This window comes from Rhipicephalus sanguineus, chromosome 1, assembly GCF_013339695.2.
Source record: "Rhipicephalus sanguineus isolate Rsan-2018 chromosome 1, BIME_Rsan_1.4, whole genome shotgun sequence".
Classification (NCBI taxonomy): Eukaryota; Metazoa; Arthropoda; class Arachnida; order Ixodida; family Ixodidae; genus Rhipicephalus; species Rhipicephalus sanguineus.
The window spans coordinates 130,986,907-131,006,449 of NC_051176.1; the positions used below are offsets into that span (position 1 = coordinate 130,986,907).

At 46.3% G+C, this 19,543-nt stretch overlaps 1 protein-coding gene across 2 annotated transcripts in view; it reads right to left on the reverse strand.

Moving 5' to 3' along the window:
• Positions 1 to 16,819, reverse strand: part of LOC119398069 (basic salivary proline-rich protein 2) — a 104,505-nt gene extending 87,686 nt beyond the window's left edge. The window contains exon 1 of one of the 2 annotated variants that reach the window (XM_037665325.2): positions 16,236 to 16,819. In XM_037665325.2, the coding sequence (XP_037521253.1) occupies positions 16,236 to 16,243 (8 nt within the window). In that variant the 5' untranslated portion in view covers positions 16,244 to 16,819. The remainder of the gene's footprint in view (positions 1 to 16,235) is intronic. The other variant, XM_037665327.2, reaches the window with a different exon arrangement.
• Between the last annotated feature and the right edge of the window lie 2,724 nt (positions 16,820 to 19,543).

The window sequence follows — 19,543 nt, forward strand, 5'->3', positions numbered from 1 at the left end:
TATACAACGTTGCCTTTTTGCATAGTAAGCAGTCAGAGGAGGGTCTGCTAGAGCTCTCTTTGCCATGCTCCCGTCGCCCGCGCACCCTCGAGCTTGGGCGCGGGCATGAAAACTTTGCCTTCTTTAGCCGCTTTCATATGTCACCTCCCTGACCCCGGGTGAGGATGAGGTGTCTACCCGCAAGTTTGCCATCTGGTTCTCGTTTTAATATATTTGCGGTATACGTGTCAAAACAAACTACGTAAGAGGCTCTAAAGCCTAGTTCGTGAGCCGTCGTCCTCTTTACGCGCGTTCTTGGTTCCTTTTTTTTTCTTTTTTTTTCTGTGCTAGCGTGTTGTTTAGTCTCAAAGCAGAACTAGGCATGTTTATAACTCTTACGGTAGCAGGCAGTTTACTGTTTGTGTCGGTACGAATTTCAATCCCCGCCTTAAGCACATGCCCAACGCCCAATGCCCATCTGTTTTGCTGATTCCCTTTCCAGATGTACAGTCGTGAGCAATATGACAGGGAACACCAAGTTCGTGTTTAATCAACGATTATTTGTCCTGTACCGATATGGACGTGACACATTGAATTGCGAGAGATACCTTTCCGCTTGAGCGCTTACTGTTATGAACACTTTCTTCTTGCGGACGACTGGTCTTAGAGACAGACTCTAAGCAGTGTCGTAATCTCCTCTCCTTTTTTTTGCTCTTTTTCCTTTTCTTGCTCTCCCTTTTTTTGTAACATCTATCTTCTATCACCTTTTCTCCCCCTTACCCCTTCCCCCAGCACAGGGTAGCCAGCCGGTCTAAGGACTGGCTTGTTTCCGCTTGTTTCTTTTTGAGTTTTTAAGCTTGCCAACTGCATTTAGCCGCTGTGGCCTTTCAAAGGTAATTTCAGTGTTACCTCTCATATTGCTCACGACTGTACATACTGTATCCCTACGCACTCTCCTAGACGTTTCACCAAAGATGTTCAGATGGTCGCACAGGCAAACCCGCTGCCCATCATACCAATAACAATATTTTGCTGCAATATGTTTCTCTGAGTCTAAGGTGTCGGAATAATCACCAGACAGTGTGGCGTGTGAGTTACAATAGCGCATACTGCGCGCGAATATGTAAATACATAAATGTACCACACAGTCCGACCTTTATTCAGGTGCCAAGCAGGTCGTTAACAATAAGAAACTCCTCAAACAAAGACACGCGTGCACAAATACTACATAAAAACTTCCACAATTGTACATCATTACTCAAGGTCTACTGCGTTTCAACATTGCTTTGTATGTCACTGAACCACTTTTTCCTTCTCTTTACTTCACAGAGCCCAGGTACACAACCGATGACGCTTCCTTTTCTATCCTAACTACATATCTGCACAAGCACGCCCGTTTGCTTTGTGGCTGCTCCTGAAAACGGAATATATAGATGTAGAGCTGCCCAGTTAATCATAGCTTAATGTCAACTTGGGCACCTACGGAGCAAATTGATTAGAGCACAAGCCCTAGTCATTAGTCAGGGCGCCAAGGTATACTGAAAGCGATTTGCTGTTCTTCACGCAAGGGTGTCAAGCAATTGTCCAATACTGCATGCCGAGAAGATTTATTCGACAGATACGCGAGCGGTCTTTATTATTACTTTTTTGTTCAAGCCATCGGTTCTTTAGAGTACATAATACGACTTACAGTGTCTGTAAACGTGTGCATGTGTGCGTGTGTAAGCTGTATACGCACCTCCGCACAAGCACTGTATATACCTACTCGGTTAAGTTGTTTGATCTGCCGTCTTCTGCTTTTCAGCGTCGGTGCACAAGCGACTGCACTGCGACACTTGTGCAACCCACTGTGCTGGCGTCTTCTAATCTGTGCAGCCGCGTAGGTTAATTGAGAATATCCTAGGCTCTAACGGGGCAGACTAAATGTTTCCGAATTTTGTTTTTGTTTTTTTTTTTTTACAACGGGAAGAAGAGCATGCGGCCTTACTCCCAATTGCGATCGCCAAACCGATTGTTAGGCGCGTACACGATGTGCGCCCATCTTGTTATGACTGGTCTTGTTATGACTGGCTCGCAGCTCAATCCTGCAGCATTGCGAACAGATTGAACACATCAAAGATGCGAGGACTGAGGGTTCGTGATAAGCTTTCCTTGAATTTTGTGCCTTGCCCTGTGAATGAAGACAGTAAATCATCATCATCATCATCATCATCATCATCATCATCATCATCATCAGCCCGTCTACGCCCACTGCAGGGCAAAGGCCTCTCCCATGTTCCGCCAATCAACCCGGTCCTGCGCTTTCTGCTGCCACGTTATACCTACAAACTTCTTAATCTCATCTACCCACCTAGTTTTCTGCCGCCCCCTCACGCGTCTGCCATCTCTTGGAATCCAGTCAGTTACCCTTAATGACCACCGGTTATCCTGCCGACGTGCTACGTGCCCGGCCCATATCCATTTCTTCTTCTTGATTTCAACTATGATGTCCTTAACCCCCGTTTGTTCCCTGACCCACTCTGCTCTCTTCCTGTCTCTTAAGGTTATCATTTTCCTTTCCATCGCTCGATGCGTCGTCCTCAATTTAAGTTGAACCCTCTTTGTAAGTCTCCAGGTTTCTGCTCCGTAGGTAAGTACCGGTAAGATGCAGCTGTTATATACCTTCCTCTTGAGGGATAGTGGTAGACTACCATTCATGATTTGATAGTGCTTGCCGAATGAGCCCCATCCCATCCCAAGTTAGGAGTCGAAACGAAAAGTCAGCTTTTCCACATTGATTATGGCTCGCCGAGAGACTGCGACATACTAGGTGGGACCCCTAAATATGGTAATCCAGCGATACTTCAAGTCGTGTGCTTTTAAGGCGAAAGCCTTAGATTCCTATATTTCAACGTCGCGTTGCGAGGTACAGAAAACTGGTGGGCCGATCCCGGAGGAAATTGGAAATGCGACAGCAAGTGACGAGCAGAAAGCATTCGAGGGGGGGGGGGACGGGTAACAATACAAACGTGTCTGTCACACTGCGGCTGGTTATGCCTTGCAAGAAATCTGGTCCCCGATTCTATAACTTATTGCATTACCGAGTGTAAACCAGGCTTTCGCCTTCAAGGGTTGCCGAGGGTGTCACATGCTGCAGAGTTTTTTTTTCTTTTTTACACGAAACGACAGCATAAATGTGATGGGAATTTTTTATGTTCGTTGTAAAACATGGTTCGCCGCATTGGAACTTAACAACAACCAGTGCCTTGCCGCCTCAGTGACGGATTTCTCGATTCAAGGAGTGGCGGGAATCGATTCACCTGCCGCTTCATTCTTCAGCGCTTCCAATTTCCGTACTCTGCGGGTACGGAAATCTGAGGAGATGAAACGCGAGTCTGAAGATTCTGAAGAAATAACGAGAAATACGGGAAGCTGAACATTAAGAAAAAAAACGACAAAAAAATGAATAGCAGACAGAAATAGAGACTTACTTGGTAAAATAAAAGAAAAAAAACTGTCATAACCTCACCACTTAGGCAACGTTGGGGTACTCAGAAAGATAATCAGGAAATAAAGGAGAGAAAATGCGGATTTACGAAACGATTACGGTGACAGCATTACCACAGCAGAAAGCTGCAACGCATACCTTTGACATCTTCGGCGATTTGAAGCTGTGCTCTATAGCATGCTGTATCACGACCGGGCTAGACTGCACGCGCGCGCTCGAAGCGCGCGTGCGGTCTAGCCCGGCCGTGGCTGTATATATTCTTTCTTTCTTTTTTTTTGTGATGCTGTCGTCTATTTCCATGTCCAAGCTACAATAAAAACTCGCCTCAAATAAAACCAAACGTTACGGCGTACGCAGGACCGTGGGCAAGCATGGATACTTTATGTTTAGCCCAGTGGCGTAGCCAGGGGGTAGCAACCGGGCCCGTGACTAATTGTGACTAATTACGTGACTCTTTAAGTGACTAATTACGTGACTCTTTAAGAAAGGGGAAAATAGACAACCACCCGTTTGTAGCACGAAACCAACACGTTACTCGTTACGATCCAAAAAAGGAGAGCGTTACCGTCCTACGTTACCTCTTAATTAACGTAACACGTTACCATAAGCCTTAAAAAAGAAAAGTAACGCACGTTACTTCATCGTTACTTCATGGTAAGAAATTTTCGGCAGCGTGTCTTCGTTGCAGCAACCCAGAAGGACAGTTTTATAAAGATTATATTTTGAATAGTACATATCAGCCCAAACAAAAGTATTTTACCTGAAACACTGATTTAATGGAACAAATTCACAGAAATGTGTTGTATTATTACTAGTGGTCTAAAGTCGCCGCCTGAAGAGTTACACGGTTACGCCATCTTCTCAACGTGAAATTGCACAAAAAACGAAACTTCTTCATATGTGCTAACTGCAGTGCAAAGAAAGTTTTGCCTAACTCTCAACAAATTTAGAATAAATAGTTATGAAAAAAAATATGATGTCCAAAAATCTTCGACATGCCCATACCAGCAAATTAAAGGTGCCAAATGCTGCAGCAGTAAAGAACTTCTTCAGTCACGTCGTTCGGTGGAAAAAGATGTTTGTAGAAACAAATACGGGTTTCTCATTTTTCTTTTTTCAAACCGCCACGAAAATTGTGAGTTCGGGAAATGGAGAGACTGATCGTGACTAAATAAACAAAAATGCAGCCGCAGTTGCAAATAAAAAGACGCACAATTTATATTGAAAACAAAGTTCATCATTAACGGTGCTAGAGTATTAACGTCACCAGAGTTGTCATCGGAGAGAGCGCCTCACTTTTGAGTAAATGCGTCCGTAGCTATGGTAAATAGGAGCTCGCGTGGCGCTCTGGATGGCACTTCCGTACTTACATTCAGTAAGAGCTATAGTGAACGCGTTGAATGAACACAGGAGGTCTTTGGGATAAAATGTAACCAGCGATGTGACCCCTCACGTTACCGAAAGAAGTTAATGCGTTAGAATTAGTACGTAACCCGTTACAGTTTCGAACTTGGCAACGAGCACATTTATAAGTTACAAAAAAAAAATAAAATGATGCGTTAACGTTAACTCCGTTGCTTGTAATGTGTTATCGCGAACACTGTAGATGCATAATTTTCACATTGTTCTATTCCATTTATTCTATTCCCTTTCTCATTACAAACGTTCAATTTCCTTCGGCTCCTAACCTTAGTTGTGTGTAACTGTCAAACCATTTTGTCGCATGCCGCCAAAGCACGCACTCGTTACGCATACATACAGCCACAGTATAACAATCCAACTTACTCGTTTGAATGTGTATGAAAGATGTGTGGGACAGTTGGTGGAACACGTTTAGTGGGACTTCGCTGTCCAGAATCCGTAATGGCATTGGTGGCAGTGTGCAAATGGCTACGCAGGCATGACTGGCAAAACGTGAGCGGCAAAAAGCTTCGCGTATCCGGCCCCTGTTTCGTCGTAATTGTAGCAAGCACTGCATAAGCGAACTGACGCTTTGAAGCATGCCGCGTATCGTGAACGCACGTGCCGTTTAAGCAGCAATGTGACCGCGTGAGCCTTACTGCGTTCGTTATCGTTAAACGAGGGGACTGCCATCTAGTCTTTCGCTGCATTGACGATATTGTAAACGCGTGCCAAAATTCGACGAACCCGCAGTTTCATACACGCGCGAGAACGAAGAAGCGCATCTAACGGTCGAGGCTTGGAATACAAATAGTATTGTGGAAGCCCGTGCGTCAGCCAGCCTTCGATTAACTTGCATAAAGAAGAAATGAAATGAAATAGTCATCTCTCTCGTAGACCAGCACGTGTGCCTGATTGACAAGTGGCGCTGTATTCCAGATCCGAGCATGCGCAGATAAGTCAAGGTCGATTCAAATAGGTCGCGAAGCTTCGGGCGAAAAACGGTTCAGAACCTATTGCCAACGACACCAGCAAGGGGAATTATGCGTGCTGCGATTGAAGCGCGACTATGTTTGGAGGGAACAAACACTAATAGCGAGAAACTAAGTTTTATTCAATCGTAAAGCAATGTTTACGTTTTACAAATTACATTTATTTTCGGAACAATATTATGTAGGTGCAATGTGCCAAGAATGTACGACAGTGTTTAATTCTTACGAAAAACCTTTTTCTTAGCGCCCCCTGAAGAGAGGCGCACGTCATTGTCATTCAGGGCAGCCCTTGCAGTGCATGGAAAGGCGCGCTTGTGAGTTCGTCTGCGACGACACGTCCCCTCAGGTGTTCTGGTGTTTTGCACTTCCATGCGTTCTGTGAATTAATGTGGTGAGAATTTGATTTTGGTGTGCGCGAAGTTGCGAGGTGCGTTTCATCGTTGGTGAACGTGTTGGCTACGGTGTTCAACGGACAACAGCACGAGGCGGCTAACATTTCATGTCGAACGCTTTCCTCGGCACTCGCGGAAACGATGTGGTTTTCCAAGGATGCAATAGCAACACGCGTAAGCCTGGCGAGCCGTCTCTTCTAGATAAGACACCGGGGCAACGGTTCGGAGTATTGTGCTTGCTGGATTTTCATGGATCAGTATTCCATGCCCGGTTTTCTTCGTGAACACGCGGTGCCTACTATATTTCCTGTTATCGGTGAGCAGATCGCTATGTTATCTATCGCGCTACAATCACTATAATTCGCATGTCTTGATATGTTACACGTAAGGTTAATTTATCGGAACAAAAGGCAAAACATAGTCCACGCAGTCTACGCACTTTTTGTACTTATTATGACATTTCTTGCTCATTGTGTAGGGTGTGTAATTGCGTTATTGTGACCATTCAATAAAACTGAAATATCATTATTTTGGCGTGACCAGGCGTCATTTCTTCTCGTTAGAAGTGAAGCACACATGCAATGCGCTCTTTAAGTCCCCTGCGCATGTGCGAAGCAAATAAGCAACGCTGCAAACATGAGAGGTACGCTGTTGCCTACTTTATTCACGCTGTGGAAGATTACACGAACACAGAATAAAAGCTCAAAGAATAAAGTTTCCTGGTAAAACCAAGGCGAATTGCACGACGCTACACTTAAACACCGCTGTTTAGTCACGGGTCGATATTAGTTTAGCTAGCGTTGGCTTCAAGCGCATTCGCCAAGGGCTTGCCGGTTCGCCGTAGCGCGAGTCCTTAGCGATCAGGGTCCTAAGAAGAATATTTTGAGGTCAAATATCGCGCTAGAGCCAACAAAATGACGTCAATTTTTTACCGGATATTGCGTCACATCCGCTTTATTTTTGTTCCGCCGGAAGTGTTCCCTCCTCACAGAGATGGCGCTAAGCCCCATGAGCAGCTGATGAGCAGCCATTTTCTGAACGTGTGGGCTTCTATGGAAGCTTCGCTACCATTTAAATTTACCTTGGATAAGTGTTATGTCCACCTTTTCCGTCACAGTGCGCCCTTTCAGATGACGGTTGGCGTTTGTGTTGCTTCGATCAGTTCTTTTGTGTCCGCGTCTGCGCGCCTTACCTTCTCTCATTACGAATACCTACCAGCTATAGGCTTTCAAAGCAACGTCCAGCGGCGCCACTGCTCTCATCGCCACTGGGAATGCCCACGGCCACAACACTAGCAGTGCTCGGGCCGAATGAGGAGCGCATGCGCGCACGTGTCCTTGCCGCCGCCGCTGCCAAATCGGCAACAAACTGCCTTCGCGGGCAGCGTATGCCTCCAGTGACGCATAGCTCGGCCTCGCGAGCGTCATGCCCAAACTTGAGCTTGGGTTCCCTATAGCTCAGCTTTCGTTCCGTACAAAGTGAGATCCACAAGCGCGAAAGAAAATTTGCAATCTCGGGTTTGGAACACCCAGTCAATAATTTTAAGCTATATTATTAGGCGGAGAAGAAAATCAGCTTCATCGCAGAATTCCCTTTCGTAGATCAAGTTCTGATGTCTTAACTTTGTACTCGGGCACAAAGGTCGGCAAGCTCACTCAGACTCAGATGGGGCCCGTGAGTATGAGTCTGAGTGAGTCCGGGTGATTAGTATTTTGGTGAGTTTGATTCCGAGTGAGTCCGCTTGAGGAAATTTTTAGTGAGTCTGAGTCCGAGTGAGTCCGGTTAAGGAAAATATCGGTGAGTCTGAGTCCGAGTGAGCCCTAAGCGCAAAATATATTTTTTGAGTGACTCTGAGTGAGCTTCACATATTATTGCCGGCCTTTTAGTATGGTATGGAATTTAGTATGGTCCTATCTACTCATCTTCAGCATTACTGTCAGCCTGATATCGGCTTACGTTTATACTGAAGTCTATTATCACATATCTCAACGCACTCACGTTCATGCCCACCTCAATATTTATTGGTCAGGGACGTGAATTGTGAGGGGTGTCATGACCCCCCTCCCCCCCCCCCCCCCCACACACACACACGGACAGTTATTGATAAAAATATCTCATGTGAGTCGGGTATTTCATAAAAATGTCCTTACTGGATTACTGATAACTCGTACTTGAAGGTATAAGATCAAGAGGCGCATCGCAGAGCACCGATTATATGAGATAATGGCATTAAAGAGCATTGACACCAAGATCGAAAAAAGCTAGTTTTACGCTCACGGACTCATGAGTCAACTCACTCAGGCTCACTCAGACTCAATTCAAGCCGCGAGTCTGAGTCTGAGAGAGTCCGGCTTAGTAATATGTTGGTCAGTTTGAGTCCCAGTGATTCTGGTTGAGACAAAGTTTAGCGAGTCTGAGTCCGAGTGAGTCCTGTTAAAGACAATTTTGATGAGTCTTAGTCCGAGTGAGCCCTCAGAGCAGAATATATCTTTTGAGTGAGTCCGAGTGAGCTCCAACTTTTTTGCCGAGCTATGCTCGGGGGAGAGGAAACTTAGCATATCAAAACTCAAGCGCAGCTGCAAGCGTACCACGGCGTGTTCCGCAGCTTAATAACGGGAGTTGGAGCGATCGCTTCCACGTGAAGTCGATGAAAAACCAGCGACAATAACAATAAACCGATAACCCCGTCATTTTCGACAACTCGCTCGTGAGATGCTGCTTCTCTTCGCACGCGCGAAGGGAAGGAGCATGCTGCCTGTGGCGGCAGTCTTCGACGGCTGTCATCTTGAGTCAGTGGCGACGAGTTACCCGAAGACCCGGCCTCACGCGACAGCCGATATATCGGCTTCCTCCGGCGGTGTCGCGAACTTTGGGAGCACGCTGCGCCCACATATTTGGGTCGCTGCCAATGCAAGTAAGCGTCGCGCTCGAAAAGAGCGCGTGCTGACTGTGTCTTCTCGTGCCGGGTAGTTACGCCGAGGGACGCAACACCCGCGACGGATGCGTGAGCATCTTCCGGTTGCATCCACATGCCGGTCTGACTCTGAATCGTCACTGAAGCGAAAAACTTTGTCGTAAGAACAGTTCTAGCGTAAGAACTTTTCTTTTTCTTTCGAAAACAGGCCCAGTTTTTCAATGGGCCAAAGCGCATCTGTAAAGACACGTGCCAGGAGCAGTTGAAACCTATGAGCTGAACATGATAGCTTTTTAAATGAGAGAGCCATTTCTTTGGCTTCTCATATACCCACTTTTGGCTAGCTGCCTGTCTGAGCTCGTATGCATACGAGCCACTTCTTCGATACGTATGAAATGAAAGGAAAGATTAATATGCGCCTGTTTGTAGCACAAAGCTACAATGAAATCCTAAGTCTTCCTGGAAATCCGTACGAATTTCTAGGACGAATTTTTCGTCAACTGGGAAGCTTTTCCTTCTGAGAGGAAAAGCTTTTCCTTATTTCTTGGTAGATTTGCGCTACAAACGAATGGATATCATTTTTTTTTTTCTTTCATAACCCTTACGCCACCTTGAGGGATCCTGCAGGAGCGATTTTCTTCACATATGAAACACGCGTTAAAAAAGAACAAATATATAAGTTTTCACTTGACAGGAATCGAACCCGTGCCTGCATAGGGGCGATGGAGTAATTTTTCTTGGCACCGCGACGATAGTTTTGGGAAAGGCCACTAATATGGGAAACTAAAGCAGTGACGTAAAGATATTTTCACCACGTCGATGGTCCGATAGCACAAGCCTAGCTGTTTGTCGCCACATTCCCTCATCGTGACTCTCAGATGTCCCCAGTGCACTATGGCGCGCCCTCGCCACATGCTATCCTGGTACGATACGTTCAAAAGCCTTTTAAGTTAGGCCCCAGATTTCACAAATTTCTCGAATTTACGAACAGAATGTAGAATCAACTTCTTATACTGAAGGCCGGGTCCGTTGCCGGTTCTACGGTCGCATACAACTTCCGGCTACGTTAACAACGTAAGTTGTTAACGTAGCCGGAAGTAACAACGTTAACAACGTATGTTGTAAACGAGAAATAAAAAGTTTCTTCTGAAATCAAGGTTGGCAAAAAGTTTCCCTACATACCACACACGCCATCCCTAGGTATGGAAAGCTGACAAATGCCGCACGGCCTATGGAAAGCAAATGTTAAGGGGCACATTACCAACATTGTTAAACTAGCTTGCAAAAGAAAAAAAAAAAGTACGGACGTAGATTCGATGTCTTTGAGCTACGAAGCATATATTTACAACTCTCCAATGTTTCATCTTTTATACCAATACATTAATTGCGTTTATTTCTTTCGTTTGTGATTCAGTTAATTTCTCGTAGTATATTTGAAATTTTCTTTATGTACATATTTGAACCTTGTTTGCACTGTCTTGAAGTTATGATGTGTACTTTTTGTCATTTTTTTCTGCATACTGACTTTTTTCTCATGTATGTAGTACACAGCGGTCCACTGTTAAAGGGAGCATCGAAGCGCGTGGCGGCCGCTCGGCGCCACCGGCGGCTGGAGAGTTTCACGCAGGCGCAGTGCCTGCTGTACTAGTGGTGCTCCTTCGTCGCGTGAACGATTCATGGACGGTTCGCTTCGCGACGATTCGAAGACGGTAACGGACGACGAAAGACCACCACTCACAGTACGCACTGCGCCCGCGCGAAGCGCGTTCCAGCCGCCGGCCGGCAAAAAGGTACCAAAAAATAAATAACTACACATACGTTAACATTTGTGGAACAAACGTGTCCCTCTTGCCGCCATCAGGAACTCATTGAGCGATGAAATTCGTGAAATACATGGCAAAACATGTCACTTTTCTCACGTCACGTTCCGTATAAAGTCTAAATCGATAACTTTGTCCCGCACGTCGTATGTTCAAAGTGCGAGTTAAAGTGTGTAAAAATAGGGTAATATAAGGACGCGTCATCACGTGAAATGCATGAAACGATGGCTGAAGAGTGTGAGACACTATTGCCACGGCGCCTACAGATGAAAATAACTTGAAAAAGGAAAGTTCAGCGTTCTTATGCCAGAAATAAAAAGCGATCCTTCTTCGTCGAATATGCGCGAATAGGCTGCCTATGTTTTCCTGAAGGGCTTCCGCATTGCTTTGAATGCATATGATCGGGGAATACCGGCAGGCCAACGCAACAAGGGTTCTAAATTTGCTAGTTCATGTTCTTTCTTTCTTCCTTCAGTCGCCAGTGCCGTCCATACACACGGCGAAAAAATATATCCAAGTTGCATTCTTTGGCAATCTTCACCGACACGTTTTAAACGTGAAAGTGGGGTCGACATTTTGCAGATCATGGCCGAATAATAACATCAGCGCCTGTGTTGGTTGCATCCTTGTTTGTCTGTCCATGTTTTCTCAAATTTTGCGTTGGTGTTCACAAGATCGAGAATTTTACGGAATGTCGGTGCTCAGTTTCCTTAACATTCTGTTCAACTAATGAAACTGGTATTGAAGGTAGCTTTGAAGACATCTGTTCATTTTTAAACAAGGTAGCTTCCTCAACGCGTGGGGATGGCGACGTTGGACGTGAACACCCACGCAAGGCTCTAGCAGTGAAGAACTTAAGAGGCGCGCGCACTACATATTTTCACCAAAACAGTGCGTGACATTTTTTTAAGCTTCAATGTTAAGTTTCGGAGGAGAGTGAACTTCTGCTGTAAGCCACTTCTCATGCGCACATTCGAAATGATGTTTGTGTGCCCGGGGAGAAACATTGTGTAATTCACGTAGACCTTGGCACCGGGGCAATGCGGCTGCACATAGCACATTGAAATAGGTTTTGTTCTCAAGCTTGCAATTACGCAAGAAATATGCCATTACAGATGACCTCCGCGCTGGATGACCCGCATTTGACAATCGAAGCTCCGACGTGCAGCATTTGTCTTCATTGTGCGCTGTTATGCTGCGCGTGATTTCTGACACTCAACCGATTTCCTGCTGCAAAGCGCTTTTCTCGAAGCTAATGAGACCATATATAGCGGCTGTCTGCAGCTAACTTGGACCAAGATTTAAAAAAAAAAAACCCATGCGCTCTAGGAAAGTTCTACCTGTAGTTTATTAGTGGTAGTCGTGTGTACATACGACCTGTATTTTTTTTCATGACGAAGCGCTAATTCATTCATTAGCTTTATTAACCCAGCTTTTTTGTTCTTGCTCGAATCGGTAAAATATTAACTTTATGTTGTACGTCGCCTCAAATAACCCCAGAATCAAGCATATATTTTTTGCTGAAATTTGCCTGGTTGGTTTTTTTTTTTCGAGAAAAAAAGAAAACAAAAGCGTGCGAAACACGCCAAATATGAAATAGACGCGCGCTCGCGCGCCACTACTCCAGCGCTTCCAAGCGTTCTTTGATTGATACTGGGCTGCGTTCGTTCATCGCCGCATTGTACAGGGCCTCACGCTCGATGATGGACGCGTCAGCAGCGTGTTTTGATGCGCGTCCATCAAATAGCGTGAAGCCCTGTGCAATGAACGAACGCAGCCGTGCATCAATCAAAGAACGCTTGGAAGCGCTTGAGTAGCGGCGCGCGAGCCCGCATCTATTTCATATTTGGCGTGTTTCGCGCGCTTTTGTTTTTTCGTGGAAAAAATCGACCAGGCAGATTTCAGCAAAAAAATAAATGCTTGATTCTGGGATTATTTGAAGCGAGGTGCAACATAAAGTTATTATTTCGCCGATTAGAGCAAGAATAAAAAGTTGGCTAATTAAAGTTAATTGTTTAATTAGCGCTTAGCCATGAAAAAAAAATGCAGGTCATACGTACACGCGACTACCACTAATATACAACAGCTAGAACTTTGCTAGTGTGCAGGTTTCTTTTTTTTTTTTTTAATCTTGGTCCAAGTTAGCTGGGACAGCCGGTATAACTGCCCATCTCAAGACCTTTAGCCTCAAACCAACAGGAAACTTCGAGTGCCCAATGTGCAGCGTCGCGGGGTCATAGCTATGCCACCGTGACTCTGTATTCATTTACACGCTGACCTGCATACATGCTCCGAGTTTTTTACGACACGCCCCTTCTTGCTTGAGGTCGAAGATATTCCAAACTTTCCCAGGCTGCCTAAACAAAAACTGGGAGGACGATTGAGCTTCGCCTTCAAGAACAGAACGCGATAGCGTAATCGGGCCCCGTTCGCATCGCCTTCTCAATCGCTAGCCTCGCTTCGCTACTCGGAGGACACCGTCCGGCAAGGAAAGGAACGCCTGTGCGCGTAACATTGGCCCGTTTCAAACTATCCTAGAATGCCTATTGCAAGTACAGTTGCGAAGAGTCTACTACGCCATAATTATTCCTTTTGCGAATTGGCTATATACCCACTACGCGTCCATAAGGCAACGCACACACTCACGCAGCTGCACACTTGGCTGATGCTGTTGCTGATTACGATGATTAATCATAACTATGCGCTTTGTCATTGGTGGGCCTTTAAACCAACCACCTGTTGCGCAATTTACATGTTTTGACACCTGGTGCGCTTCTGCCACACAATATTTACATGCGTTAAGGAGACTCCTTGTACTGCACGACATTCATATACGTTTTTCTTCTCTTTTTTTTTTGAGGCACTTCAAGCACTGGCGTGGCTCTGTGGTGGAACACCTGCGTGCCACGCAGAAGTCCTGGGTTCGATTTTCACTCCAACCGTAGACTTTTATGAAGTATATATTTGCGTCTATTTCGAATTTTCGCGGACAGCGCTGATTTTTCGCTCACAACCAACGGCGCCGACACCGACACCGGAATATCTGCGAAACGAGCTTTTTAACACGGTCTGGGCTGTATGATAGATTTTCGAGTGTGCGCGCGAAGAATGCCGGCATAAGCCTATAGAACGTGTTAGGCTTCTGAACACCCGTAATTAAAAACAAAAAGAAAAGGAAAGAACCCACGCAGAATCTTCTCCGGGAGTTGTCTAGGCGATGCATAAGCTGCTAATCATCTGGTGTCTCGTCCTCGTAAGATGCTGTGTTGAGGCGATTATAGTGCGCTCATTGCGCCCGATGACGTCCGGTATCCCGCGTTTGTATTTCCTGCGCTGGCTCTGCGATGCGGCCTTCCCTGGAACGTTGTTGCGGGGCGGCATCGGCACGGCGTCTTTAATCTTCTTCCTATAACGTTCGTCGGCGTCTGGAACGGCCCTACGCAAGACGCATCCCTCGACTAGCGAGACGTGAGTGGCATATGACGTGCTTGGCATCAGCTTTTCGCGAAGTTGGAATTTTCGTTGCGTATACAATGTTCCATGCATGCTACACATGCTTTCCTAGAGAGGGCTTTTGTTCCACCGTCACGAAATATGTCAACGAAGCCTTCATGGAAAGTGTTCTTCTTTTGCGATTGTTTTGTACTGCCGGTGCGACGCATTCATACGGTTCAGATATATTCACATTCTGTAAGCGTGGGTCTTTAGCCCAGTGGGTAAGACACTTCGCTTCTGAGCGTGTGGCCCTCGGTTGGAAACCCAGCGCCACGAAGAAAATTTATTTACGTTTATTCTTTCACGGCGATTCGTCTTGCGAGACAAACGGGCACACAAAGTCTTCTTGTTGAGTCGGCATGCACAGGAATAAAGAGAAGCACCGTGATGAATAAGATTTCGAAACACTTTATATTATTTAATATGTCTTATTTACTTCCGCTTCTGGTGAATAATCTTCCCGTATGCGGCGTACTTCCACTCCTAATCGCGACGATATATTTTGCACAATATTTGGCACCTTGTAGAATAATCTCGCCCTTCGACCTGTTCGCATGCAGGTGTGTATCGCAAACAAATCGGAAGAAGGCTTAACTCTAGAAGGAGCTGCAAGAAGCCATGGCGTTCTAAGTAGATCGTAAAATAGGCTAGTGTTAAGTGTGATCCCGACGGAGAGGTTAGATTAGAGGCTGCACAGCTTCGATTGGAGTGTCATTGATGTTACTTCAGCTGTTCTAGGTCTTGCTTATTTTTGTTGTTTTTTCTCATCTCGGGTGCTCAATAAGCTGTTCAGGTTCCATCATTCGCCGCTACTCATACACCGACGCAGATGGACACTTTTCTGCCCCTGATTTCTCCTGGCTTTTTGCCATACGCCGGAGCCGGTCTGCCTTCCAAGATGGACCCTTCACTGTCAGACAAAGATGGCTGTACTCGCCTTCCGGCTTCGGCTTAAAAAAAAAAGGAGGAGTGCTAATTTTATTTTTGGCAGGGGCTAGTAATACCAAAGGAGACCCTAAATTGGTTATGCTTTTTAAATCCTTGTTTTGGCGCTGGCGTGGTGGCGTTTATGCATCGAGAACAACAAAACGCCAAGAAAGAATATTAGGTCGAGTTTAACTGAGCTATACGTTCGCTTTCAAAGAATGCGCTGTACCGGCTTTGAAAATAACGCAGGCATAATAAAAACCAATACTGTGTTCCATGAGCTTATGATCATATACCGTTTCTAACCTATTGAATACTTCCACAGGTTCCACTCATCTTGCTTTATTATGCAGTCCATTCGAGAAAGTGAAGCTGGCCACGCTTCCGTTTCTTTCAAACCATGTATCCGAAGAGCAATGCAAACCGACCTGCCAATACAGACACAGAGTGAAACAGAAAGGCCAAGCAAAAGCACCCTGTGCAACGCATGTGATAAAAGATAATTTTGGGACAACGGCCTAACATTCAAACTGCTTTCTGAATGAAAGGAACAGATATCGGCTAGCGAATCGTTTAGTTTGAGGACAGCAAGTTAAGTTCGGACCCTCAATTAGGTTAAGCCACGTGTATGTCGTGGTACACCTTTTTTCTCATTTTTAGTGCGAAGCAGAGTAACCTAAAACGCATGTTGATACGCATTAGCTTGTGGCAAAACTAATACGTATCAAAGCATCCGCTGTGCCCATATAGCCAAGGTACGTACGAGCCGCCCAGGAAAGGAACAGTTATTGCGCGGTTTGTACGTTTCGCCAGACGCGAAGCACTCACCACGACATCTTTGCTCTCGAAGATCTCCGGACAGTGACGTCCCGAAAGAGTCCCGCTCCACTTGTTTTGACTCAGAGATGACTCGGTAGCCAATCGGTGGACGGGAACATCTGTAGGGGCACGTTCTTCAGTACTCGCTGCAACAACTATGATTCACGGGACTCGCGCCGAACGGCAATGAGCCCCGGAGGATGAGGGTGAAGCAGTTCCGTTTCTCGTAGCGGCCAGTGGATGGTTCGAGCCGAGCCTCTGTCGAAGAGAAGCCGCCGCGGCACTTTCTTGTTGAGGCGTAGCAGCGGGTCTCGCTGTCCTGGCCCCCCCCGGTTCGCAACCTTCTTCTCGGATTCACCCAAGACCCTGACCGAACTGCGAAAAAGATGGCGTGGGTGCGAGGGCGGGCTGTGTGCGAGAGAGAAGGAGGGATATGATCAAGGTAGCACAGAGGATGGGACGGGAGTGTGGCGAGGAGGTCGGCTTCTCCGGGCAGCCACGGGCGGTGGGCGCACAAAGGCGTTCGCAGCGGAGGACTCGAGCGCTTCTTTCTTCTATCTTGCCGCCCGAGAGACGGGGTTCGCTCGGGTCCAGGAGAAATGGTCGGCTCGGGTGCCGGTTGCGGCTTGCCCCGGCCAGAAGCACCGTAACGCGGGCCCTATTTTTAGATGCGCCCGCCGGAGCTCTCTCTCTCCACCACCGGCGGGCCACGGGTTTTCCCCTCCTCGAGACTCGGGCTGCGGCCCGAAATTCTCTACGCAGAGGCTGTAGCTAGAATGGCGGCCACGCTTTCGGCCGGTGACGGCTCCGTGACCCGACGCGGGTCTCTCTCGACACGCCGCCGCGCGGTACGTGGGCCTTAAACCACGCGTGGTGTGAGACAATCCGCGGCAATCTGGTCGGAGCCGGTGCGGGAGAGGTAATGAACGCACGCGCTGCTCTCGGCGCACGTGACTGTAACGAACCAACATATGTTCCGTGCGCTAAAAGTTACATATTGAGCCAATACAATGGTTGAGAAGGCGTTACTCTGCGCATAATGTGATAACCTACAGAGCTGCGTTTATATACTACAGCTCGAATTAGGCAGATTTCTCAGTGCGTACAAAGTAAATATTAAGACATTTTTGGCTGCTTTTGACATTTAATTAAGTGGCACTCGTAGACTGCTGGGGAGACTTCTCGCAACGGCAACTGCCCAGTTAACAGAGAGCAGTCGTTAACCGTAGTGCTACCGAGAACCCTAAGCAAAAGAACGACAGAAACGTATACCGATTGTTTTTTAAATGCGAAGCATTTCTTAGCGAACCTCTGGCACTTTGAGCGTTTCTATCTATCTATCTATCTATCTATCTATCTATCTATCTATCTATCTATCTATCTATCTATCTATCTATCTATCTATCTATCTATCTATCTATCTATCTATCTATCTATCTATCTATCTATCTATCTATCTATCTATCTATCTATCTATCTATCTATCTATCTATCTATCTATCTATCTATCTATCTATCTATCTATCTATCTATCTATCTAGCCGCCTACGTCTGGGTGCTCTCATGATCGCCTCCTTAACTTGGTGTAGACCAAAATTTGCATAGGAAGGTAAGAGGATTTGACGAATATGATTGCCGGGTCATGATATGAATAACGTTAAAAAAATTGGCTGCGTATCTGCGTGCTTCGCTGCAAATGTCGTGTAAAGACGATAGAAGAGGCGCTGTGTGAGATATGGACGCCATCTGGCAATACGTCGGGAAACATGAGTGCTGTGTTGCGTGCTGGTAGTCCCGGCGCAGCAGCAGGCGAAGACCGGCGGTGACCAACGCGACCGGCGGGGACGCCAGCCAGCCCGAAAGCGCGGTTTGGCGCGAAGCGCTGAAGCAGAGAAACGTCCGCACTCAACGAGTACTCTCCACACACTCTTTTATTTACACGTCGCCTGGGTAAAACAGGAACGCCAGAGCGGCGCCCACAACCGACAGCCTGAAGGCCGCCCACAACGCTGCTTTTTCATTTTTTAAATATTTTTTTTCACCTTCTTGGCCTTCTCAAAACTAAAGTTTTTCAACACCAACCCATGGCATTCGTACAGTCCAATACAGAACCGAAACCGAAACACGACAATGAGCTCGTGCGAAGGGCACGGAGGAAGGCAAATTTCAGCGCAGTTAGAGCGCAGTCGCATTTTCAGCTTTGTTGAAACAGCGCTCACTAGACGACGACGAAGTAAAAGAAGGCACACGACAGGCAGCGCCTGTCCTGTGCCTTCTTTTACTTCGTCGTCGTCTAGTGAGCGCTGTTTCAACAAAGATGAACGCATACCAACTCGCTCAAGCTTCCATTCTTATGCATTTTCAGCGCAGCTTAAGAAACTAGGGTCCTTAAAATTACGTATGTATGCGTTTTCTATTAAAGGAACACGCCACCTAATATTTACCTAGTGATGTTGCACCTCAGATATGCATGATATTTACTTTTTGATCGACAACGTTCACAAGTATGAACAGCCGTACCAGTTCAAGACGGCTGGCCCTTGGGCAAGTGGTTCAACTTTGGCCGAGTGGCTGAATCGAGGGACGTGCCGACAAACAGAAAGACAGACCAAAATTTCTGCGTTTAAGTTCCCCAAGAAAGACTATCGTCTTTAAATTGTCGCGTACGTCGTCAAACCCTTTCCACTAGACACGTGTGGCACATACCCGTTTACCACGGGCTGCGGTGTACGGGTATGCGCCACAGGTGATTGACAGTTTATATCTACCCAGCAACGGCGAGAACAGACAGTGTTAACTTAAATGTTAGAGCGTTAAGGAAAACCAACATCGGCAGCATTGACTCAACGAATGGAAAGAATGAAAATTAGGATCCCAGCAGGAATCGAACCCAAGCATTCTGCGGGGCAATCAGGTATTCTACCACTGAGCCACGCCAGGTCTGTAAACTGGTTTGAAAAAGCAGCCTACGCAGGCGTAATATCAGTGCAACGCCAATTGTGGTTGTGGTGCTGGCTATGTAATTTTGCAAGAAAGCAATAAACGCTACATGACACTCCTACGATGTGTACTCCTACGATGCAGGTGTCATATCAGATTAGTGTCTGTAGTTCCAGTGTTGGCTCCGCTTTTATAGCAGTCTAATAAACATTACGTTTGTATTCCTATGATTCAGCAAGCTATATTGAAGCATTGCTCGACCCCGGAGGAATACATTAACGAAGGTTACATATGATATCCACATCACCGCACCGTAAAGTGCACTTCGTCCACCAGAACGACGCTGTGTCCTCTTCATTTCTTACGAGGCTGGGCGA